Source organism: Aptenodytes patagonicus, chromosome 4 (genome assembly GCF_965638725.1).
Source record: "Aptenodytes patagonicus chromosome 4, bAptPat1.pri.cur, whole genome shotgun sequence".
NCBI classification, from domain to species: domain Eukaryota; kingdom Metazoa; phylum Chordata; class Aves; order Sphenisciformes; family Spheniscidae; genus Aptenodytes; species Aptenodytes patagonicus.
Genome location: NC_134952.1, coordinates 13066447 through 13091899, shown reverse-complemented (window position 1 = coordinate 13091899; position 25453 = coordinate 13066447). Strand labels below are relative to the sequence as shown.

At 41.7% G+C, this 25453-nt stretch overlaps 1 protein-coding gene across 3 annotated transcripts in view; it reads left to right on the top strand.

The window, feature by feature from the left end:
- Positions 1 to 25453, top strand: part of TBC1D14 (TBC1 domain family member 14) — an 80497-nt gene that overhangs the window by 17240 nt on the left and 37804 nt on the right. For 2 of the 3 annotated variants that reach the window (XM_076335895.1, XM_076335896.1), the window contains exon 3: positions 5233 to 5353. In XM_076335895.1, coding sequence (XP_076192010.1) covers positions 5233 to 5353 — 121 coding nt within the window. Of the gene's footprint in view, positions 1 to 5232; positions 5354 to 22432; positions 22503 to 25453 lie in introns of those variants that run through there. The other variant, XM_076335897.1, reaches the window with a different exon arrangement.

The window sequence follows — 25453 nt, the reverse complement described above, 5'->3', positions numbered from 1 at the left end:
ATAGGTTTGTATACTGAACTGGGGGGGTGGTGGGGAGGGATGACCTTTTGAGAGGCCACTTCACATAAGTGGCTGACCTTGCTTGGGACAAACCACAGCTGAAATGTGGAGAAAGTGAATACTTGAATGCTTGTGGAGCAGTGCTGTGAACTCGTCACGCGGCAGTAGTTGCTGGCAGTTGTGTTACAGACTTCCTGTCTTTTTAGAAAGAGAATTGGACTGAATTAGACAGACTTTCTGCTTCTGTGGTGATGCGAGACTTTGTTTAAAAGCATAAGCATCTATCTTAATAGATGCAATATGGATAGTTTTGGCTTGATTACTTGTTATTGATGTGTTTTTAATATTTTTTTTTTAATTTGATTGAGGCTTCAGTCTGACCATGACAGCACACAAGGCTACATAAATACTGGCAATATATGAATGTACAGTATGTATATATGGGAACTATTCAGTAAGTTTATCTTAGCGGTGCTTATAGAACCAAAAGGAAGTGGTTCTTAAGTTTTATTAAAAAATAACATTTTCCTGACACTGCTGAACTTATCTATTGGTATTAACTTCCTCTCTTCCCCACAAAAAAGGCAGTTGGGCAGATCAGTATACAGTAATGGTGCAGTGTGTGTATGTTCAAGCAAAAGATTGTTCGGTCTCTCTCCTGTATCACAGGATGCTATTTGTATGTATGTAAACATTAACTCTGGAGTTAGAATTAAATTCTCTTCAGGAGGTACCTAATTCCTTTCCACAGCTCAATTAAAATAACAAGGTTAACCAGCTGTTTGGTGCCAAATATTGTTTTTTAGGGGACTGTGCAACAGTAATTTTCTATTTGAAATGTAACCTCAATTTAACTTCTGTACTTGGTTTTCCTAAAATAAGCAGCTGCAGACACTTAGTGTAAAATAGTTAACATGTTCAATAGGAATGCAAATGTAACCCATGACACTTTAATGGCTCCACACTAATGATACTGCAGACATGATGTATCATGTCAGATATTCCTGTTAATATCCCTGTTGTAAATCAGCATGATGTGCTCTAATGGTTGTGAAGAGGACAGTGAGACTGAGATAATGATCAGCATGTGATCTTTTCTTTCCAGGCATGTCAACCTTTTTTACATTCAAGATCTTAAATTAATTTTTGTATCTTAAAACTCTTGCAATTAAACTTTGAGATCTTTTCCCTTAGGATTTCTGAGCTCATCTTTGGAGTGAAGGTCTGTTTGTTTGTTTGTTTTTCAAATAGAGAATTTTTGCTCCTTGTTAACCTGTATTTTCCATTAGTTAAGATCTCCTTAAGTTACCTTTAGAGTGGAATTTTGTTGGTGGATTATATTTGCTCAGAAGTGAGACTGCTTAGTACTTTTTTCTGAAAGTCCTAGGGATCTGTGTAAGCATGGGAGGAAAGGAATTCCTTTTTGTGCTGTGGCAGCAGAAAAATGAAAGCTTTTGCTATGAATTATTTGCTCTGATATATATGGCAGAAATCATTACTTCCTTCTAAGGGAGCTGCATATTTTAAGGGTCTGCTTTCAGTCCAGAAGTCTCAAGTAGTGGCTTTATCAGGACCCTGTGGTGTTGTCCTGATTTATTGCAAAGCTCTGCAGAAATCAGACCAGAGAACATTCCATAGTATTTTTTTTTCCTTAAGTTTTCTAAAATTAGGTGCAAAGGGAGCAGCATCCCTTCTGCTCCTTCCATGCCAGCCCAACTGTCACGTGGTTTACCTTTGGCTTGTTCCAGTCTGGGGCAGATCAGGGTTTAACAATGTTGTGTGTTCTCAGTCAAAGCAAGAACATGTTGTAGTTTGTGGTTCTACACCTGATTGTGCCAATTTGTGGCTTCTGATAATGTTATGCCTTTTGGGAGTTTTGAGACTTTTTGGAGTGCATAAAGAGTGTGGACACCAGCAAAACACCAGGACTTAGGCACAGACTGAGCAAGGAAAAAGGGGAAAAGGAGAGTAAGTTGCTCTGTATAGAATGGGAATGTTATATTGACCATGCCTGGTGCTTTCAGTTCAATATATATTTTAAATTAAAAAAACCCCAAACAAACAACAAAATGGTGAACTGGAAATCCCTGGCATAGTACAAAGAGAGGAAGAGATGCCTGGTGCACTAGAATGTATAGTGGAAGTCATGCAGACAGAGAAGAGTGAGCTGAGCAAGTGCTGTGCAATATGCTAGATAAGCTGTAGAACAGATTACTTATTGTGATGCTCCCTCTAAAGGGAAAACAGTTATGATTGCGGAATTTAATTGAAAGCAGGTATGTGAGATTGACTTTTCAGGTTTAGTTCATGTTACGCAGGCACTTGCAGCAGAGAGCTATTATACTTTATCATTCCAATTCATCTTTATTTTGCTCTGAGGATAAAGACCTACTGCTGCTCTTAAAAATCCCTCAGAGGAGACTGGAGGATTGTTGCTTCTATATACCTGTGCTATCAACCTCTAATGTGGATAGATAGGGAGAGAAAGTTGCCTGTTAGTCCTTTAATTTTCATGTTATTGCAGTGCTAATGAACTGTCGTGAAAGCCTTTTACTTGCAAAAGAGGATTTGAATGTGCACAGAACTGTCACACAGGTGTGCCTCCTTATGGGGCTCTTTCAGGTGTCCCTGATGCTACAAATTCTTGTTTTCTCTGAAGAGAGTATGTAGTTTGGAATTTAGTTTGCTTGCTTCTGAAGTAGTAACAATGTGAAAGAAAACCTTTTGCAAGAATAGCCAGCCTGTCTTGCATTGCGTGTATCCTATTTAGCTGCAGTGGTTCTGATTATGTTACTCCTGTCATGTTTTCCTTTTATTCTTAGATACATTTTAGAACTTGCTTGATATTTCTCCATTTTAAATTAACTGAACATATATATACATATAAAAAATAATCTCATGTCTGTCTCTCTTTACATTTCATTTCCCTGGTAGCTGTCTCAAATGGTCTTATAAATCCATCATCTCAGGCTGTCTTACATACATATTACGAACTCGGGCAGGGGTAAGAAGATAATTACATGCAGAAACCCTTCAGGGTACTAAATGCTCAAGCAGAATGGATTCTTTATATTGCCAAGGTGAAGGAATTGCTGGTGAAAAGAAAGCAAATTCAACTGAGATACCTTTCTTGGCAGTTGTTTTTATGATGATCTCTTTTTTTCCCAGCAGTAGTAGTTGTACTGGTAGCAGTGTAGTCAAACTTGTTGATTAATGCTCTAGTTAGCTTATAAATCTCTAAGTAGCATTATAGCTGTAATGATGAGCTTCATAACACTGAAATGGAGTATGCTAGTTACAGAGACAAAGCAAATACTTGGTTTTGATCCAGTAGTTTACCTGTAGAATTATAATGTCATGCTTTGAAAAAAGTGGAAAGAGGGACATGAGGAAAAATTTCTTTACTGAAAGAGTGGTTAAACATTGGAACAGGCTGCCCAGGGAAGTGGTGGAGTCCCCATCCCTGGAAGTATTTAAAAGACGTGTAGATGAGGCGCTTAGGGACATGGTTTAGTGGGCATGGTGGTGTTGGGTTGACGGTTGGACTCGATGATCTTAGAGGTCTTTTCCAACCTCAGTGATTCTATGAAAGCATGGCAGTATGTTTCTACGTTTTTCCATGCTGTTCTTCTTTAGTGCTTTCCCTACAATTGTTTCCCCTACATCTTTATACTGTTTTTTATTTTGTGTGAGGTGGGGTAGGGGAAAGCTGAAAGGGGTTTGTAGAAGTACAGTTACTGCTTAGCTTTACATCAGTTGTTACTGACTTGTGTGATTTCTGTACCTAAACACTTTGTTCTTATCTCTTAATATGATAATCTGTTCCTGGTTTGGGTTTCAAGGTAACTGTACCCTTGTGATATAGAAGCATGTGATCATTTGTGTAAATATATGCATATGTAAGGATGGCGGTGCACCCTATTAACCTTATAATACATTCCGGCACACTCTGACGTTTGTGCCTCGATTGTTTTCCTCATATTAAACATTTCTCCTATATTCTAATAAATATTATCTCTGTTGGTGTATTTATGATATTGTTCATGTTAGCTGATCCGAAGTGGCCAGGAAAAACAACTTTTTAGTGTCCAGGTCGTTCCTATTGCAGATATGTATTCAGCCCTTTTACAACATGAAGCTCAATATAGTTTTATTTCCCAAACTGCCACGCTTCATGAATAAGAAACAATCTGTACTTGGTGGATCAACCCACTGGGCATTAAGGTAGTAATTGTAAGGAAAAGCAGTAATGCCAGACTGGAAGCATCGTGGTATGAAGGTGCTATAGCTGTCTGCTGATTTAAGTAGCAAAATGCTTTTGTCTCAGTGGAATTGTTGGGGTGTTTTTTCTTTTAAATGAGGGAGCAAAAGCCTATAGTCAAGTTCCCAGGAAAAACCTACCACAAGGTGTGTAAATAATAGAGCTAACCTGGACATATTTGAATATTCGCTAAACTAGACAGTAGGACAAAAGAAAATCTGTTACTTTAATAATCCAGACATGCCATGGGTGTGGAATATCTGTTGTGCTTTTGGAGCTGAGTGCTACCAAAAGCATGAAGGCTGGTCTGTACCGTATGTCCAGTTTTGGAAGAACATAGCTGTGGTGAGAAGACACAAGTCTGGCATATTGCTTGATTAAAAACTAGTAATGTCAATAAAAATAATTTAATTTTCAGTGGCTTTATGTCTAGCTTTATGACTGTTATACAGTGTTTAAGCTGGTTAATTTGAGACATTTCAGAAAGACTTCAGAATTAATGTGTTTTGATAGCTTTTAAGGTTATTCAGGAAAAATAATCTATGAAAGCAGATCAAATACAGTAAAAGGCTACTATGCAGCTTTTTTGTGATTTTTGGTAGTAGTGTGTTATAACAGGTGGATGGAGAATGTTTATGCAGCAAGAGATTTAGTGTCTTAGTCTTACTTTAAAAATGCGGCTGAACGATGTAGAGGGAGGCTAAAAAAGAAGGTCACTTTCAGAAAATTACAAATGAACTTTTTTTTATCTACTAAAAATTCTTATTTAACCAAGTCCATTGCCTAGTATGGACTGCATATAGATAATACTGCATGATGTACCTCTTGAAGATGGGAAACAGTGCCTGCCAGCACGACCACAAGAGGGGTTGGAATATGTGATCGAGATATATAAGGTTAGCAAATTGTCTATCCTTCTGTTTATTATAATTAATCAACCCTTTTTCTTAATCAAACTTTTTTTTTTGTAGGAATTTGTTTACCAGAAAGCAAAGTGCAAGATTTGAAAAACAAAATGATGTGGGATGGAATTTGTTTGGAAAAGTACCTCTGAGAGAAAACTCGCAGAAAGATCCAAAGAAAATACAAAAGGTATTTGTTTAATTCTGTGTTAGGATTAGTGGTGAATGTAGAAGCCAGTTAAGATTATGATCTGTATATATGACTGTGAAGCCTGTTTGTTTGAGTTGCGCACAATTTCTTGGACAGTATCAAAGAAGGTTCTTCACTGAAATTTTACTTCCATTATAACAGTGCCGTTCAAAAGAATGTGTTCTACATGGTCATTACATTGAGTGGTCCATGAAAACACATACCACTTTGTTATAAAGCATTTTGTGTGAAGATTCAAAGTATATGAATGTGTATTTGTTTTTTATAATCAAGCTTAGGAGGTATTTTGAAAATCTTCCAAATTTCTTTATCTTGTTCTAGCTTTCACTGGTTTGTGGCCTTTGTGTCACAGACCCATCTGTAACATGCTGTTTGAAGGGAAATTGTGTTCTGCTGGGCCTTGGCTTATTTGTGCTTAAATATAACTAAAAATATATAAATTCAAGATAGAGTGAATGGTAGAGTGCCAGAAACTGTGTTGGAATGCTAGTTTCGCCCATTCCTTGTTTTCTGAAGTATTTGCTGTTTGGAGCTGAAATTTTCCGTGTGTGGGCCCTGATGAAAATTTGATTACTGACTTGAAATGTTGGAACAATACAATACAGTTCAGGATAGATGAATGGAATAATTTTTTTTCTTGTACAGTATAGTCCAAGAGGGAGCATGTATTGAAATTGTTTATTGAAGTGGTTCCCTGAATAGAGAGAAACTTTTAAAACATCAGAAACACCAAAGAATTTAGGTTTCTCTCTGTCTTCATTGCTGCTTAGCTAGTTTTGACATCGGTTTTTATGTGTGTGTCTGTTGCTTATATTTGCCAGTAGTTAGATCCATGATTTGTCAAATTTTAGCAGCTGTTTTGGGGGGTGGGGGAGGGGGGTGAAGAGGTTATACAAACATCTTTTCAGGCTGTCCTTAGTGTGTCATAAGAGAGTAAAAAACCACAGTGAAAACCCAAAACCTCTTTCTTTGTATATCACTTCTCAAGCTATAGCTTTATAATATTGTTGAAAACTAACATTTCAGAGGACTGGTTCTACTACAGATGAACCCAAGCAGATTGCTAGTGAATCAAATAACCTGCCTTCCCAATGGGGAAAAACCTCATTGAAATCCATCTATGTGGTCAGTAGTTTATAAACTGTTCTTTCAGTGAGAAGAAGACACCCTCTTTCAATCTGTCTCACTTGATCTGGGATTTTTGGATTGCATATAAGCATTTTATGTGTTTGGGGCTTTTGTTGTACTTCATTCGGTTCTCACTTCCTTGTTCAAACCACTGTGGGACTGGGAATGTTTGCATGGAGAGAGACCGTGTAGTTAGAACTTCAAAATCAGCTGCTGTGTGTGAAGTGAGAATGCTGATTTGAAGGACTGTGCTGCTTGATTTTTAGGGTAAAGTGCTCTGGAAATTCAGGTGTCTTGTGTGACTGTTGTTAACTGTAGCTAGGCTGTTAATTTAACTGAAGTTTGAGCAGCTTTTTGAAGTTGTCACTATGATCAATGATTCAGACTTTATCTATAGCTTATCTTGATACAATTAACAGTTCCAAAGTGTTCACCAAAGATTTTTGATGACACAATTGAAGAGGCTTAATAATTGCAGTACTCGGACACTTAGCGGTGTATTTTATTGTAGTCATCTGTTCTTTGGTAAGTGGGTAAATAATTTATTAACATTTTGTGGTTGTTGCTGGTACAGTGAGTATTTTTCCTTTAGATCCAAACTATCTTACAGCGTGAGTATTCAGTGTTCCCAGAACACTACAACATTGAATGGTTGTATTAAATTTGTTAGAAAAAAGTAGCTATTAAAGAATTATGTGGTATGGCATCCAACCGTTAGTGAGTTTCTGGCAAGATTGAAAGTCTGAAATAATCGTCTCCAATGCCTCTTGGATAACAAGAACTAATCCTTCCTAATGTATTTGGTGCTTTCCTGAAGTTATGTTTGACATGTAGAATTTCTGAGATATGGGTAATGCTGTAAATAACTAATCCAGCCTCACCAGCACCCAAAAGCACATCCCAATTTAGGTTACTCTTCACAGATTGCTTTGGCAATGACAAAGTAGCACTTGTGTTGCAGAGTTTTTTGCCCATTTAGAGGCATGCATTTGGCTCTTTGACTTGTGCCTAGAGAACTTGCACATGTGTAAGTGGAGGAGGTGACAGCATATAGCTATTGGGATGGTGCTTGTTGGCCAACACCAGTTCCTTCTCCTTTCTGGAAAAAGGGGTACTAGGCCAGAAGAACAAATGCTCTGGTTCTATTTCTACCTTGAGGTATGTATTTATTTCCAAGACTAGAAGAGTAGGTGCTTGAAAAATCCTTATCTCGTGTATCGAAGAATTCGGAGGTATGCAATGAAATGTGGGAGTTGGGGAAGAAGATGGCTGTGATGAAGGTAAATGGTTAGTGTCCTAGTAAATGATTTCAGTGTCTGCACTTTTTCCTGTGGGGCATGAAACAAGGTGCCTAAACTATTTTTTTATAGGTGGCTGTTAATTGTCTGTACTTTATGTATGCTTTACTTGAAATTGGGCTTGATTTTTTTTTTAATTTATTTTTCTTCCCAGAAGTGCTAGGGCCTTCCTTAAAGCAATGGGAGTTACACTTGTGTTATATGAAATCCACTATAAACACTAGGTGCCCTGAGAAGCCAATCATTTGGGGATATAAAGGTGGTAACTGTTTTGGAGCCTGAGACTCCATATCTTGACCACCAGTGTTTCATGACTCGACTACCACACTGTCTTATGCAAAGAGTTGTCGAAAACATTGTGGAACACTCTTACATGACCTAGTGAGTATTGGAGCTGGGTTTTGAGGACTGTATGGGGAGCTGTGAGGCCGTGAACAACGATGGCAACATCGTAATTGTTAATTGGATGCTGTCAGCTTGATGTATTGAGTGAAGTGTGTAGAGCACACAGTCTGAGTGGAAAATGCCACCTAGACAGAAGGAACTAATTCAAAATCTAAGTATTCTTTTAGCATAGCATTGTGTGTAACTTCTTATACACTTCAAGAAAAGCAAACTGGAGGGAGAAAAGGGAGGGTCAGTTTTTCTAACATCATGGGAAATCAGCAGGGTTTTGAACCCTGCTGTCTGTTGACCTCTTGAACTAACATAGTGATTCGTAGCAGCAGTCACCTGTCACTCCATGCCATGGATTTCTGATTATATTACACAACTAGGCTTGTGCAAACTTGATGAGAAATAGTTAGACGTTGCTCATGTGCTGCTGGCCACAGTTATCATGGGTATTGCTTCCTTCCCGTAGTATACTTTATTCCTTCTGTCTTCTGTATGAGCAGGATTACCTGACTTCATTCATAGGATTCGGTGCTCTGACAGACTTATTTCTAATGTTTTCTGCCGCTGACATGATGAACAAAAGAATTGTGCATTGGCGTGCCCTTGTAATTTAACTTTTCATCACTCTGCCTCTTGGGTATTCATCTGGATTTGTACTGAAGAGATATTCAGTGCCCTGTTAAAGGGTTTCATGCCTATTTGATGGTGGCAGAAAACTGACAGGCTTCTGAGAGTCTCTTACTTGAGAAGCCTCAAGTTTGGGAAATGATGGAGGTATAGACTGTGCCTTCCTCTTGAGCTTGACCCTGTCCCTCCTCTTCCAGTTCCTGCCTCTGTTGGTACTGGTGCTTGAAACAGGGGTTGTCTATTGAGCAAGAGCCTTTCCATTCTCTGGCTGCTCAGGCTTGACTTACTGATTCTTTTCAAGCAAAAAAAAAAAAAAAACCAAACGTATTCATACCATGGAGTCCAGGTCTTCCTGCAAATTATCTGTTCCCAGTGTTGTTATTGTCTATGTGGTAAAATACTCATTAGTCCACAGATTGTAGGAGACTCAATCTGCCTGACTACAGAGGCTCTTGAGTAGTGTTTCTATTAGCAAAATCTTGGTCTAAGTTAATTCTGAAAGGCAACTTAGAGGAAAGATGATAAATTCTTCATCATGATTTTTACTTGATTATGGTTTCCCATCTTGGAAAAGAAAATAAAAAATTCAAGTTGCATGTAACTTGTTTAGACTGTTGAAAGTCCTTTGGGTTATCTTAAGATGCCACAAAATAACCTGACTGTAGTAGTAGCTATGGCTATCAATTTCTGTTTGTATCTGTCCTCAATTTTCACATACCTAGGGAAATCCATCCTGCTTGATATGAAGCTCTTTGTGCACAGGAACTAAGGTGACTGAGCCACCAAGTAATCCTTTCTCAAGTCAGCTTGTTTTGCTTCTGGACAAACATCAAAGAAATCCTTTGTGCTGGGTCACTAATTAGAGCCCTGTGACTATCCCATTAATTTGGCTGTAGACCTCTATAGTGAGTTCATTGGTATGTTCATGGTTCCATCTTTTGATACCTTTTTTTTTTCCCCCAGAATGAAATGAACAAAGTTAACTGCAAAATTAGTTTTCTGAAAAATAAGGATGTTTGTGTACACGTTTTTTAAACTTATATGAAGGGAATAGTCTTTAAATACATTCATATTGTACATTGTTCTGATACTTTCCCCATAATAATCTTGTCTGGGATTGAAAGAAATTTGCAAGAAGGAATGCAATTGTAAGGTATGTGTTTATGTAAAGCACGAAGGGGGGGGAGGGGGAAGTAATTGAACTGTGAAGTGGCTAAGGATTGTCTTAGAAATACCAGTTCTTATTTCCTTCTGGCCTGCTACTTAATAAATAAATGATGAAGACTCCAGACCCTCAAACTTCAGTTCCCTTTCACAAGCTGAGCATTATTATACCACAGCTGAAGATGGCTGTACGTACACAGCTGAGGCCAGACACAATTTGTAAGGAGCAGTAGCATTTTTTTCTGTCTGACCTCCAACCAAAAGAATGGTCAGAGAGGTTTTTGAGCACATAAGCCTTTTCTCAAGTCCTATAAAAACTTCTAACAGCACTCACTTGTTCAACTAGTATATGTAAGACATAGTATCGTAGTCTATTTTAACAATGTGGGAATTAAAGTCACTCCAGCTGAGTTGGTGTTTGGCCTACTTTTACTGCTGACAGTATACATGAATATTTTTCTTTTGATAAACAATCAGTATTGGCATAGGCTAAGGTTGGATTGCTTTGCATTGTCACCAAGAAGTTTTATACAGTTTTTGTACAGTTAAATGTTTTAAAGCTTAAAAGCTGTCAGAACAAGTAATCTCGTCTGAGAAGCTGGAAGTACATTTACAATGGAGGTTTGCATGATTAATTTCTTGTATCAATTACCTTCAGGAATCCTGCTTGAGCAGAACTGGTTATGCCAGTTGCTTTTGTAATTGATGTGTGAAAATGCACTAAAAGTCAGATGACAGTACTTCACTGAGAGTAATAACCGAAATTAAATTCTCTTCCCTTCCAATAGACTGTAGAGCTGAGCTAGCCTTTGCAGCAACCGTTTCTTTCAGGAACTCTTTTCAGGATTGGCAAGAACAGCAGATGTAAATACCGTATGTTTGCAACTTCTGTTTTTTGGTGGGGTTTTTTAGTGGTTTTGTTAGCGAATACTCTTGAAAAATAAATTCCTTTAAAAATTCAAGAAGAGGTAACACTGTTCTCAGCATATCATTTGGTTGTCTCCTCTCATGTGATCCGTCTTCACAGAACTTGTTTTCAACTGGCCAGTCAAGATCTGTGTATTAAGAGACTAATGTGTATAGAGGAAAGTCAGATTTTAGCTATATCCTAGAAACACGTTACAGCTGTCTTCCCCAAAGGAGCAGCTTGAATGAAATTACTTCCTTCTATAGTGTATGTCTCTTCTTTTTTTCTGTAATATGAAAATCTATTTTTTAATCAGTGCATAATTTTTTTCCCTTCCAAATGTGATGTGACCCTATGAAAACTGTTTGATTTAACTATATGAATTCCAATAAGAGCTCAATGGAATGTCTTCATTTTCTTTGAGTTTCAATACCAGTAAAATTCAGCACATATAACACTTGAGGCCTTTCAATAACAATCTTTACTCATAAATTCAGATCTAAATATTTTATGATCTCATTTGCTGACATTCCATATCAGAGTATTTAGAATTTCTAATGGCAGCTCCTTAATAATAAAAAGTAGCTATGATTTTTAACCTAGGGATTGTCATCTTCCCAAACTTACAAGGATTTATGTTCTGAAAGCCATAGTGTGTCCTTGTGGGGGGTGGGGGAGACTTTTTTCTTTTTTGTTTTGTTTTGTTTGGTGTGTCGTGCTCCTCCCCCTCCCCCCCCCCCCCCCCCCCTGCCGCCAAGGATTCAGATAAATGAATTGCTGGGGAGTTGGATTCCAGCCACAAAGCCGCCAGTGATGAAAACAGCCTGCCCACCTCAGATGTAGTGGAAAACTACAGGGGTTTATGTGCAGCTGTGGATAACAAGTTTGTCTGTGCGAGGCCCCAGGAGCAGATTGCAGGCGTGCAGTAGGTGGAGTGGCAGCATAAGAGCTTATAGCCAGGCTTTTCAGTACACCTTCCTTGTTCTGCACTTACCACTACGGCAAAGTCATTTGAGTCAGATTGTTCAGACTTGATAATCACATTAATACAATATTGCTTCTACCATACAAGCTGCCAGCAGTGTGTTCCCACCCCCTCCTACCATACTGTTTTGATTCTTTTGAGGAGAGGGGGAGATGGAAAAGTGTACCAATGATAAAATTTCCCAACTAGGCTGTCTTCAGCTGGAGACACAACAGGCTTTCTTTTAGGAGTGATACACTAACAGGAAATAAATCAACATGGTTTACCAGTTAGGTTTTTCTGTAATGATTAGATCATGACTATATGTGGGATCAACATTCCAGTCAATTAAAATCAATTGTACTTAAGAGGCTTACTCTGCAGCATATGATAAAGTGAAAATGAGCTCTCGAAATAGCTAAATAATGTTGCTTGGCTCATAGGTGATGCTTTTTTATGGGATGAATACTTAAGTTTATAACAGTACTTGGAAGAACCTTTGTAAGTTGATTTGGGTCAGTTATCATTCAAGTTGATCTTCATTTGATTTTTTTTTTTAAAGCTATAATCCTAGTTGATTAATAAAATCACTTTACTCAAAGCCTGTTTTTTGGCTTGGACCTATTAGGTGGAAGAGAGTTGCAGAGCAACAACACCCAGCAAGAAACACTGAAGAAATCACTACAACCCGTGCTTTAGGCAGACAATGATAAGAGCTCCTGTTGAGAGCAGTGTGTTTTATCCAAGAAAAAAAAAGCCCCAGAGAAAAGTCCCCTGACTGCTGCTGTGTGGAGGTTCTCATGCAGATCCATGTGCAAGAGCATTCCAGATGGAAGCTGTGCAGCGTGGCTGGCTGCCACCACGTGTTCTGCTTCCTCTTGCCCTCTGCTGATGGGTGGCAGTTGTCTAAAAATACTGAGCTTTTCTAAGCGTTTGTCTTAACCACGCTTTATGCTGTATTCAGATGGACGATTCGGGGCCTTTTGAAGAGGAAGTAGTTGGTTCAAGCTGGCTGCTGATTCTGGCAGGAGCTAGATCTACAATGTTGGATAAAGCATTGTTTTCTGCTCATACTGAGTTTGTCTTTGGATAGATCACTGGATAAATCATTGTGGCTAATGGCTATAGGTGTTAATGGTGGGGTGAGTATTTGCATGTAGACTTCATTCACACTTTAAAGCGTTCTAGGCCATAAACTATCGCATTTTTTTCTGTTCCGCAGTAGAAGTCCGAGGGTGTAAATGAGTCACTTCCTGTGTTCTCCTCCTCTGGGTTCATTTCTACTTGTCAGCCTTCAAAAAGGCAGGATTTAGATCTGTCATAGTGTGTCTGAGTTCCTTTTTTTTTTTAAGAACAAAGAAACAAAAGCGCAATTGCAGTCCAAGAAGGCATAGTTACTGTGGTTAGTCTAAAACTAACCTATGCTTATTCTTGTTGCAATCTCTAGAAATAAAGGTGTAACCCTAATTTTCCCACTTAAGAATTAGAACCCAAAACTTGCAAGTTGCCACAATGAACTGTTATTTCATGTCTTTCCTTCTGATCCAATTAAAAATTTTTATTTTACTGTAATCATATGTAAAGGGCATCTAATTTCTGTGAAAGTAAATAAAAACAGGTAAAGAAAGCAAACCTGTTTTGTCACTGATGAAGTCCTAAAATATCTTTTTTTTTTCCCAACAAGAAGAAATGTACTAAATAGATTATTCAGCAATTCCAGTAGGCTGTACTACTCTACAAAGAGTGTGTTGCCCTTGTCCTGACTTGAAAATTACCTGCCTCAAACAAGTCTGCTATCATATTTAAACAGATAAAGCAAGAGTAATAGCTTCCATCCACAGTAAATGAAAGGGTAATTTAATACTATGGCAGAAGGATTGTTCCTGAGTATTTTAATAATAAAAGAATGTAATATGACCCATCTAGGTATCATAATCTAGCAAAGAGTCTAGCTGCCCAAGTGTTCCTTTTGATGCTCTTGGAACTTCTTCCCTTATGTTATGAACATGTGAGAAGAGAGAATGTTACCAACATTAGGCTAGTGGAAAAGAATAGGCTTTGAGTATCAGTTTAACAGTTATGACAAGCTACAAAGTATTTTTTTGAAAGGAAGTGAGAGCATTTTTTTCCCTCTTTTCCAGTTTTAAAGCTTTTATTTTGGTTTTATCACTCTCTGAAACTCCTCATAAATTGTCTTGATCAAAAGCCCTGGAAGCTGGAGGGACCCTAAATGGGTGTAACAGGCGGTGTTTAAGAATACGTGTCAGCTTTCTGGAAAAAAAAATACTAAATAGATAGAAGTAATAAGCTTTGTTAGTAGTTACTGCAGTTAAAATGTCAGCTGCTGGTCTCTACTGAAAGGTCTGTTGCAATGCCAGTGGTATGTTTTAAGGGAAATGCGGTAAGTTTAAAGTTGTCCAGTGAGATCATAAAGTTTGTCTGTCTGAATTGAAACAGTTACTTCGTAGCCCAAGTTGATGCTTAGCATTAGATGGAATATAAATTCACATGGCACAAGATTATTTTTGAGTGCAGGAAGCTGTGTATTCACGGAAAAATGCTTGACTTTTGAGGATGAAGTACACAGCTGCTCTTACCCCCAAAATTTCAAGGCTGGGGAAGACAACTTTTCAGAAGACCTCATACATCAGTGGAAGTTTGTTCTCATTTGCTATTAAATGAGAATCCAACATGCAGCTGGCATTTGTGTGTCTGATAGTGCTTATAGATAGATACTTAAACACCTACATCTTTGTGCAGCCAATAAGGTTTTTTTCAGTGCAGTAAAACCTTCCACCATGCATGCTGATAAGCAACACGCAGGAGACTTCAGGATTTTTTTTCTTCCCGTGGGTTTGGAATGAAAATAGAAGTCTGTAGAGAGCAAGCGTGGAAATACTGGCACATACTTGTGAATGTTGCATCGCACAAACATTTGGGAAAACATTACTGTGAAGCAAAGCTGGAGATAAATCCTTAAAGCAGGTATGTTAGCCTCTAAATACTGTGGTGGAACTGCCTATCCTAACAGGAGACTAGAACTTGCATTACTAAAATGTAAAATTAATTGAGAAAGCTTTGCTAGACTTCAATATGTTATTTTTGTGTTAAACAGAAGCAAGCTCCCAAGAAACCTGACCCAAAGGTTTTGTTTGTCTGTCTTCCAGTTTATACATCTCAGATGACACCTAAAATTAAAGAATGGGGGGAGGTGAAGGTTTTGAAAGGCTAACTCTTACCATGCTCACTAGCAACAACAAACAAAGCTGATGTTCTTTGGCTCTGCGAAATAAATTGAGTGACTGTATGTGTGTTACTGGAAACTCTGAGGATCTGGATGTAAGGATTTTTAAAAAACCCGGACTGGCACTTTTTCCTTAAGTGTCTTTCCTAGATAGGAAAGATAAATTTTCTTCTGCAACATCAGCACTAATGTGAAATGTCGGAAGAAAAAGTTGCTGAGAGATTATTTGGGAAGGGTATGGTGCTGAGGCTAAACAGAAAACTGAGGTGGAGAGATCAGTGAGCTGACATACAGTTTATGTAAAATTATATTTTTACATGAAGTCCATATCCAGTGTAATCCTAGTCCCTGGAAGTGACATTTAAGGGATACACTGAAAGCAGCTGTTGGTAGTATGTTATTCTGGCAGATGTTCATAACAAAACAAAAAACCCCAACAAACAAAAAACACTTAGCTTGTATTCTCTTGCTCAAGTGCTTATCAGATGCTTGCCCTGCCAGAAGCCTTCCTAGTAGATGTTTCCACTTGTTTGATACTGTAGTGTATATCAGATAGTATCAGTATATAGTGAAACTGTTCGCATGTTTGTATATGCAGATTAAATTACATCCTTCTCAGTGTTCTAAGTAGTAGGGGTTTTTTTTGTTACTGTGACTCATATTGGAGTAACTTGTAAGAGTATGCTGAACAATCTGATTAAAAATCCTGCATTTGACAATACAGAGCTGTTCTTAAGCTACATGGTTCATAGGTATGCTTTGTCTCTCAGTACTTCAAATACAGGGAACTATTCTAGTTTCCTTCCTTTTTTTAAAATAAAGCGTGTCACTCTATATGAACCAAAAAGTACTTAAATTATTTACATATAGCACAAATGAAACATGAACCCTGAGGGTAAGAACCATCTGATACGCAGCACGTTGCATGATTAGATGTGACAGACTCCAAAACAGCAAACTATTATTCTTTCTTGGAAGACCTCACTTGGCCTTATCTAGGCTTAGGTTTTAAATGTTCCTTAATTTAATGCCTCTGTTGCTCAAAATAGGATGCTATAAAAATACGTATATGTAAAAATTGTTGATAGTCCAGTGGCTGGAGCACAGGACTGCAAAGCAGAGTATGTGGCTTCTAGTCCTTTCTTCACTGTTAACCTTTTGGAAGATGTGTGCATTATTTTATTCATTTAACTTCAGTGTGATTGCGTGGGACCACAGTTGCAAGCCCAAGTTCCGTATCACCTGTAATCAGAAGAGAGGAGTAGATGCTTCTTAGGAGAAAAGGGGGAAATTTCAGAGTACTTGAAATGATGCCTAAAAATAGGTAGTGTGAGGTTTTCCTTATGTGAACTGGCCATAGTCTCTTACACTTACATTGCTTAAGCATTCCTAATTTGTTGAGTATGGAAAAGGAGAATACTGTGCTACTAAAGATGAGAAGGGTGTCCTGGTGGAAGATAAAACTTCACGCACATAACGTTATTTCAATCAAGTTCTGTCATCACATTGCTATCTTCTGTTTTGGTATCCTTTCTATAACGTAAGAGGATTAAATATATATAGATGGGTAAAGCAAGTAGGGCTGATGGTTCTTGAACCATTAATTAATTGTAGAACTTGCCAGATCACTTTGGCAAAGTGTGCAGGTTGAGTGTGCAACTCAGATTTCTCAGGTTGTTAGATCAGTAACTAATAAACTAATTGCATTTCAGAATAGTTCTGTACTGGTTTTGGAGTTAGATAAAGAGCCCTCATGTGTATCCCTTAAGGAGTTGTTTGAAAGTTTAATATCTGAGCTCAGCAGTTTGTATCCTCTTTCTGTTAAGTTTTGAAGGATGTTCTCATAATCTGATCTTTGCATGAGGTGTCAGTCTCCTTAAGTTCTCTTTGATTACTCTATATGTAAGAGCCTCCATTAAAATTACTTTTTTCTGGCCTGGTACCATGTCAAGAATCAGATCTTAGTTTCCTGACCCAAAGATCGTGACAAGTTTCATGATCTGCTGGTTTCAATTAAGCTTCTGAAAGAAACAGTCCTGCTGCTTGCTCCTTTTCCTTCCTTTTACTTCCACATTTACATTGCCCCGTAGCAGATGTTACTAGAGTAACCAGACTAATCCAACAGAACAAAAGGTTAGTTTTTAGCAGTATCATCTCCCCAGTCTAGTGTATTGTACAGTCACACAACTACTTATGGTGGCACAAAAAAATGGTGTGAGGGGCCAGGAGGGCAGGGGAGGGCAGTGAAGTGCTGGGTGTGTACCAGCTTAAATTTATCTGGTAAACAAACCACTTTATAAATAAAAGGCAAGAGATTACAGATGGACATGCAGTAGAAAGCTATGAAGCAACAGAAGGGAATGTTGAAGCAATATTTAGGTAGTAGTCAGACTCAAAAACCAGGAAAAAAAAAATTCTGTTTGCTTGTGCAATCCTGGCCCAGTTCCTATCTCGTATGCTGAATGAGGCGGGAATTCCAGTGGAAAAAATACCATGTAATTAAAGCTTGTGCATAACTTGTTCGAGTAGCCTCAGGTAGTCTTATAATTGCGGCAGCCTAAAAATAGTGGCTGCTACCAACTGTCTGCGTAATGTGTGGCTAGCTATGGTTTGAGTTACTGAGCATACTTAGCTTTTCACCCACCAAAGTATCTTCCCATGTCACCAGGCATCACTCTCTCCCAATCAGTGTTTCGCAGAACGCATAGTTGGTTGAGCCTCTCTTTTTGTGGATTGACAAATGGCTGTTTCCTGCGTCCAGAACAGCTGCAGTTTCGTTCTATTTTCAGCATGTGAAATCAGAGATTTACCACAGGAATACTATAGTCCACCTAAGGTTGCTCTTCCTCATGATTTGAAGTTTTTTTTGTGTTAATAGCTATAATTTTACATAAATGTCTTTAGATACGTGCGATAATTTACTGCTTCAGATAGCTTATGAGAAAAAGCATTAGCATTGGAGGCTGTAGTGCTTTTCATGAGCTATGTTGACTTGCCATTGTAATTATTAGTGCTCTGACACTAGGTGCTTAGATGGCAGATGTCTGTAATTAATTGGTGGTGGCAGGAATGAAGCTAAGCTACTTTTAAACAGTGAGCTGCTCCTCATTTTCTATAGTATCACTGCATCCGTGAATTAGATGAGAAGTTGTGGGTTGAAAACATTAGCTGTTATAACAGTTAGGCATTTTGGAGAAAATAAGTTACCTCAGCTTTTGCAAAGCCACCTGTTGAAAGCAGAATACTTAAGTGACATCGGTTGTCTTAGAGTCCGTCTTTGCTGCTCATTTTGTGGTTCAGGATCAGGCCTTGAGCAACGCTGCCTGGCAGCTGCAGACCGTAGTCAATGAGATTAAGGAGTATGAAGTCCTTAGTACAGTGCTGAGAAAAGGACAACTAACGGTTGCAGATGAATAGATAATGAGGTAAGATGTGGGTCTACCAGAGATTGTGCCACAGCAACTTAGGTATCTCCCCTGGGTTAGATAACGGAGCTTTTGGGCAAAGGAAAAATGGGAAACTTCACTTGTCTGGATTGAGGCAAAATATTTAACAAGATGTTAAAGATATTTAAGAAGATACTTAACAAGATACTTAACAAGATGGAGCTGGAAGCCATTGTGTGGAGCTGGAAGCCATTGTGCAGCGGGAGAGATATGACTTAGTCGCCATCACAGAAACATGGTGGGGTGACTCTCATGACTGGAGTGCTGCAATGGATGGCTATAGACTCTTCAGAAGGGACAGGCGAGGAAGGAGAGGCGGTGGGGTGGCCCTGTATGTTAGGGAGCGTTTCGACTGTATAGAGCTCAACGATTGTGATGATGGTACGGTTGAGTGTTCATGGGTAAGGATGAGGGGGAAGGCCAATGAGGCAGATATCCTGCTGGGAGTCTGTTATAGACCACCCAACCAGGATGAAGGGGCGGATGAAGCGTTCTACAAGCGGCTGGCACAAGTCTCTCAATCGCTAGCCCTTGTTCTCGTGGGGGACTTCAACTTCCCGGACGTCTGCTGGAAATACAACACGGCAGAGAGGAAGCAGTCTAGGAGGTTCTTGGGGTGTGTGGAAGACAACTTCCTGACACAGCTGGTAAGTGAGCCTACCAGGGGAGGTGCCTCGCTCGACCTGCTGTTTACAAACAGAGAAGGACTGGTGGGAGATGTGGTGGTCGGAGGCCGTCTTGGGCTTAGCGACCATGAAATGGTGGAATTCTCGATTCTTGGTGAAGTAAGGAGGGGGGGCAGCAAAACCGCAACCATGGACTTCCGGAGGGCGGACTTTGGCCTGTTCAGGACACTGGTTGAGAGAGTCCCGTGGGAGACGGTCCTGAAGGGCAAAGGGGTCCAGGAAGGCTGGACGATCTTCAGGAAGGAAGTCTTAAAGGCGCAGGAGCAGGCTGTCCCTGTACGCCGTAAGAAGAACAGGCGGGGAAGACAACCGGCCTGGCTGAACGGGGAGCTCTTGCTGGGACTCAGGAAAAAAAGGAGAGTTTACAGCTTGTGGAAGAAGGGGCAGGCAACTCAAGAAGAGTACAGGGATCTCGTTAGGTCATGCAGAGAGGAAATGAGAAAGGCAAAAGCCCAGCTAGAACGCAATCTGGCTGCTGTCGTTACAGACAACAAAAAATGTTTTTACAAATATACTAATGACAAGAAGAGAGCCAAGGAGAATCTCCATCCCTTATTGGATGCAGGGGGGAACATTGTCACTGAGGATGAGGAAAAGGCTGAGGTACTCAATGCCTTCTTTGCCTCAGTCTTTAACAGGCAGACCAGTTATCCTCAGGGTACTCGGCCCCCTGAGCTGGAAGATGGGGACAGTGAGCAGGATGAACCCCCCCATAATCCAAGAGGAAGCAGTCAATGACCTCCTACGCCACCTGGACACTCACAAGTCTATGGGGCCGGATGGGATCCACCCGAGAGTGCTGAGGGAGCTGGCGGAGGTGCTCGCCAAGCCGCTCTCCATCATTTATCAGCAGTCCTGGTTAACGGGGGAGGTCCTGGACGACTGGAGGCTTGCCAATGTGACGCCCATCTACAAGAAGGGCCGGAAGGAGCATCCGGGGAACTACAGGCCTGTCAGCCTGACCTCGGTGCCGGGGAAGATTATGGAGCAGTTCATCTTGAGGGCACTCACAAGGCATGAGTGGGACAACCAAGGGATCAGGCCCAGCCAGCACAGGTTCATGAAAGGCAGGTCCTGCTTGACCAACCTGATCTCCTTCTATGACCAGGTGACCCGCCTAGTGGACGAGGGAAAGGCTGTGGATGTGGTCTACCTGGACTTCAGTAAGGCCTTTGACACCGTCTCCCACAGCATTCTCCTAGAGAAGCTGGCGGCTCACGGCTTAGACAGGTGTACTCTGCGCTGGGTCAAAAACTGGCTGGACGGCCGGGCCCAGAGAGTTGTGGTGAATGGAGTTACATCCAGTTGGCGGCTGGTCACGAGCGGTGTTCCCCAGGGCTCAGTTTTGGGGCCGGTCTTGTTCAATATCGATGATCTGGATGAGGGGATCGAGTGCACCCTCAGTAAGTTTGCAGACGACACCAAGTTGGGCGGGAGTGTTGATCTGCTCGAGGGTAGGAAGGCTCTGCAGAGGGACCTGGACAGGCTGGATCGATGGGCCCAGGCCAGCTGTATGAGGTTCAACAAGGCCAAGTGCCGGGTCCTGCACTTCGGCCACAACAACCCCATGCAGCGCTACAGGCTTGGGGAAGAGTGGCTGGATAGCTGCCTGTTGGAAAAGGACCTGGGGGTGTTGGTCGACAGCCGGCTGAACATGAGCCGGCAGTGTGCCCAGGCGGCCAAGAAGGCCAATGGCATCCTGGCCTGTATCAGAAATAGTGTGGCCAGCAGGAGGAGGGAAGTGATCGTGCCCCTGTACTCAGCCCTGGTGAGGCCGCACCTCGAATACTGTGTTCAGTTTTGGGCCCCTCACTCCAAGAAGGACGTTGAGGTGCTGGAGCGTGTCCAGAGAAGGGCAACGAGGCTGGTGAGGGGTCTGGAGAACAAGTCTGATGAGGAGCGGCTGAGGGAACTGGGGTTGTTTAGCCTGGAGAAAAGGAGGCTGAGGGGAGACCTCATTGCTCTCTACAACTACCTGAAAGGAGGTTGTAGCGAGGTGGGTGTCGGTCTCTTCTCCCAAGTAACAAGCGATAGGATGAGAGGAAATGGCCTCAAGTTGCGCCAGGGGAGGTTTAGTTTGGACATGAGGAAAAATTTCTTTACTGAAAGAGTGGTTAAACATTGGAACAGGCTGCCCAGGGAAGTGGTGGAGTCCCCATCCCTGGAGGTATTGAAAAGACGAGTAGATGAGGCGCTTAGGGACATGGTTTAGTGGGCATGGTGGTGTTGGGTCGACAGTTGGACTCAATGATCTTAGAGGTCTTTTCCAACCTCAGTGATTCTGTGATTCTATGATAAAAAGATAATTAACAGAACTTACTGATTCTATGTGATGTGGAAGTTGTCTGAACTGTGGAAGATAGAGATGGAGATCTATATATATCTATCCTTTAGAGCCCTCTGAAGAGGACAGAGCGTGAGCTGTACTGAAAAGATTATGCCGTGGGAAGTATTTCAGCGTAACGCTGCTGCCGTTTCTTCGGGACTGATTTAAGGGCTGGTGAGGTTCAGCTGCTCTTGCACTAAGGACTGTTATAGCGGATGCCCAGCGCGGCGGAGTGTCGGTACCCGGTACGAGCGGACGCCCTGCTCGGAGCCAGGGACGCGGGGGTGGGGAGGGCGAGCGTGGGAAGCAATGGAGAGAGAGAGAGATGCCAGTGTATGAGAAACGGGGCTGCGTCCTACAACAGCACATGTGATGCCGGGCCGGCTTAGGCAAAGATGAAGATGACTGTAGCTAATGCACATGAGCTTGTGCGAGGTTTCGGTTACCCATCTTGGACCAAGATCTGGAGCGGGCCGGGAAGAGCGGCGCAAGAGGTGGAACGCTTCTGCCAGGTGGAGCGCGGCGCCTGGCAGGGCAAGCGCTTGCCTCCCCGGGGCGTCCGGGCGGGGAAGAGGCGTGCGTCCCGCCGGCCGGGTCCGGGTCCGGGTCCGCTCCCTGCGTGCAGCGAGGGCTCGGGGCCGCGTCTCCCCTTGGGGCCGCCGCCGTGCGCGCCGTGCGTGCTCAGGCAGCGCTGGGCGAGACGGAGAGAACCGATCGGGTGCGCGGGCTCCGCGGGTGATTAGCGGGGCTGGCGGGGCGGGGCGGGCGGAGGCGCTGCGCCCGCGGAGGGCGGCCCGGGCAGGGCAGGGCTGGGCCGGGGCGGGCGGGCGGCCCGCGAGGCCGTGCGGGCCCGGGCGGCGCCGCGGCGGGGAGCCAGGCCCGCGGTGCGGGGCGGGCATGGGGCTCCGGCGCCGCTGCCTGTGAAGGACTGCAGCTTTCATGGTGAGCGAGGCCGCGGTGGGGGTGCGGGTGCGGGCGGCTGCTGGGCGCTTGGGTCGGGGGGAGACGGGATGGGTGGGCGCAGACTTTAACGCGTATCGGTAAAACCAGCCTTGTCCCCTTTTAAATCGCCTCGCTGGGTCCGGTAGAGAGCTAACTTCCCGGGAAGGGGATCCTCTTTGTGTGAGGCGGGGCGGGGCGGCGAGACCCCGCCGGGGGTGGAAGGCGCGGCACAGACCGGCCGGCGGCAGAGGCCCGCCCGGGGGTTTGGGCTGTTTTAGCGTGGAGGCTGCTGGGCGAGAACCGACGGGTGTGCTTACGGCCGGCCATCTCCCATCCCGTGCAAAGCTGCTAGCCGTGGAGCAAGAGTCGAGCAGTCTGGTGTCTGCCACTCTGTCGCCTAGCATGAGTATTTCACATTCGACTTCCTCGGAGAGTGGTTGCCTTTAAACAAACAGGGCCAAAACAAGATGACCTTGATAGAGCAGTTTGTGTATTGTAGGTTCAATTATGCCGTGCTGCTGGTGCCCGGGGAGGCTCGGTGCGTGTGCGAAGTCACACAGCCCTCTCCCGGTTAGCGCAGTTGATCTTTTAGCACTTGCCCTGTGTTCTGGTGGGTTATTTGTGTTTCTCCGTAGAGATGGTTTAGGATCCCTTTGCAGATTAGCTTCTCTTTCGTGAAGAATTGCAGAGGATCGCCACAGCTTGAGCTTCTTGCATCTCAACTGCAAAGCCGTCAGGTTCCACCCAGAATTAAACTTGGTTTCGGGGGTGTGTGTTTCTGTGGGGTTTTTTGTTTGGTTGGCTTGGGTTTTTTTAAAATCGGTGCTTTAATCTACAGCACACTCTCTTAGCACATCTTCAAACCCTAGTTCAGCTGTTGTGGCTGAATGCTGAATAGGTTAAGATGAAACCTGGAAGAAAGCCTAAGTGATCTCAAGTGATAAGGATGTATTCTAAATCATAAATGATCAGCTCATCCTAAATTGATCCTAAAATTAGCTTGCAACCATACCAGGTTAGTAACCCCTAATTACAGCATAGGATTTAAATAGATGCTGAATTATTTATACCTGTGAGAGATTTGAGTCTGGTTTAAAAAAAAAAAAAAAAAGCTTAAAATGAGCTATTGTGTGGTTCAGCCTATTGCAGTATGCCTGTATGTGCAAATACTTCTACTTGCTCAGTCAGCAGATACTCTTAATACGAGTTTGTGAAGGCTTCAATCTGCTTCATTGCTGTATCATACATTGTGCTGTGTTCAAAATTGCATTCCCTTCTTACTGGAATAAAAGATCATTTTCAGGAGCTTTTGTCTTCTGTGAATTTTGGGCATTTTGGTTTTTTGTTTTGTTGGTGTTTTGGGGGGGCAGAGTGGGGGGTTTTTTTGGTTGGTTTTTAATTTTCCCTAATTAAAAAAGTCTTCTAGATAACGACTGTCACCAACAGACATTTTTATTCTTTTTTGGCTACCACTGAAAAGGATGAAATTACTACAAAAGATTCATACTTGTAATCTGATAAAAGGTGCCACTCCCATTTTTGTGCTGGTGTGGCTTCTTTGCTGTAGGGTAGTGCTGAGTAGAACGCATCAGTGAATACTTGCTGAAATGCAGGGTGGGCTTTTGTTCTTTAAGAGGTTTGAGTAACTGTACTAATATGCTAATACTGTAACTAGCCACTCATATTCCAAAATAAAACATTCCTTAACCAAGAAATTCTTGAAAGAATGATATGCATAGTGCTGGTCTGGAAAACTTTGTACTTAGCTGAATGAAATTTCCAAATTAATTCTGCTGTACGGAATAAAAATCCCCATTGCAGCCCAGTGTGTACAGTTTTTCTCACCTTCCAAAAGCAATTTTGCTCTGCAGTTGGCTTTCAATGAAAGAAGACACAGAAAATAATTTTTGTTAGCTAAAATTAAGCAGCTTTTCTGGAACTTCTACTGTAATAAGCATTGGGTGCATGTGTTTTAATACCAAGTTCTGTGATGTTTTGGGGAGATCAATATATGATGATTTCTGCATATTAGCAGTTTCTTGTGGACATCAGATGGTTTTTCTTTCACTAGTAGTGTCTCAAAGGAGTAAAAACGTTAGATTTAGGGACGAGGTTCACCTTGTGTGTGGAAGCAGTAATAGAAGTTAATATTTGACTATGTTAATTTGGGAAAAATAGCTAATAAAAAAAAAATCAATCTCCTAATCGAAGCTGGGAGAAAGAATACACTTCTGCTTCATTCCTGTCAGCACAGTGGATATACTCCGCTGTTGATGGTGCAGCTGAAGCACGTTATGATGGTGCACTCATACACTGGTCACTATCAGCTGCTTGCAAGGAGTTATTAATGCAAGAATAATGTTTTAGCTTTCTGAATATGCTGTCAATCACAGTACCTTTTTTACTGTGTTTCTTTGCTTATTTTGTTGCTGGAGGGTTTTTTTTTTAAGTGAACAGCTTTGTCAGCATGAACACTATCCCTTTACTAAACAAAGCCAAGTACTATTCAGTAGTTGAAATACGTTTTTCTTGGTTCTTTTCCTTGTTTTCAAACTGATGTCATGCATAGCAGTATTAACTGGTATTAATGAGCCAGGCATTCCAAATTCATGACAATGTTTCCCGTCACAGCAATGCAGGCATCATAGGATTGATTGTTGAGACAGTGTTCAGTTAACAAACAAGGAAGAAGAGGGTTTTTCTGTGTCCCGAGAGCTTCACAGATCTGCACCCATGAGTCCCACAGAACTAGCTTGAACTAGAATTGAATTGTACGACACAGAGTAGAAAACCACAGCTGTGTTGCTCTGCATTCATGTGTGGTTTTCATCCTTTTTTTTTAAGGTGGGGTTGGAGGAGAAGGCCTTTCTGGAAGTGGTAGGGATCTCATTTTAGTTTCTGAATGATCCAGGCTGTTCTGATTGTGTTGGAAAGGTTGAATCTATTGCCCG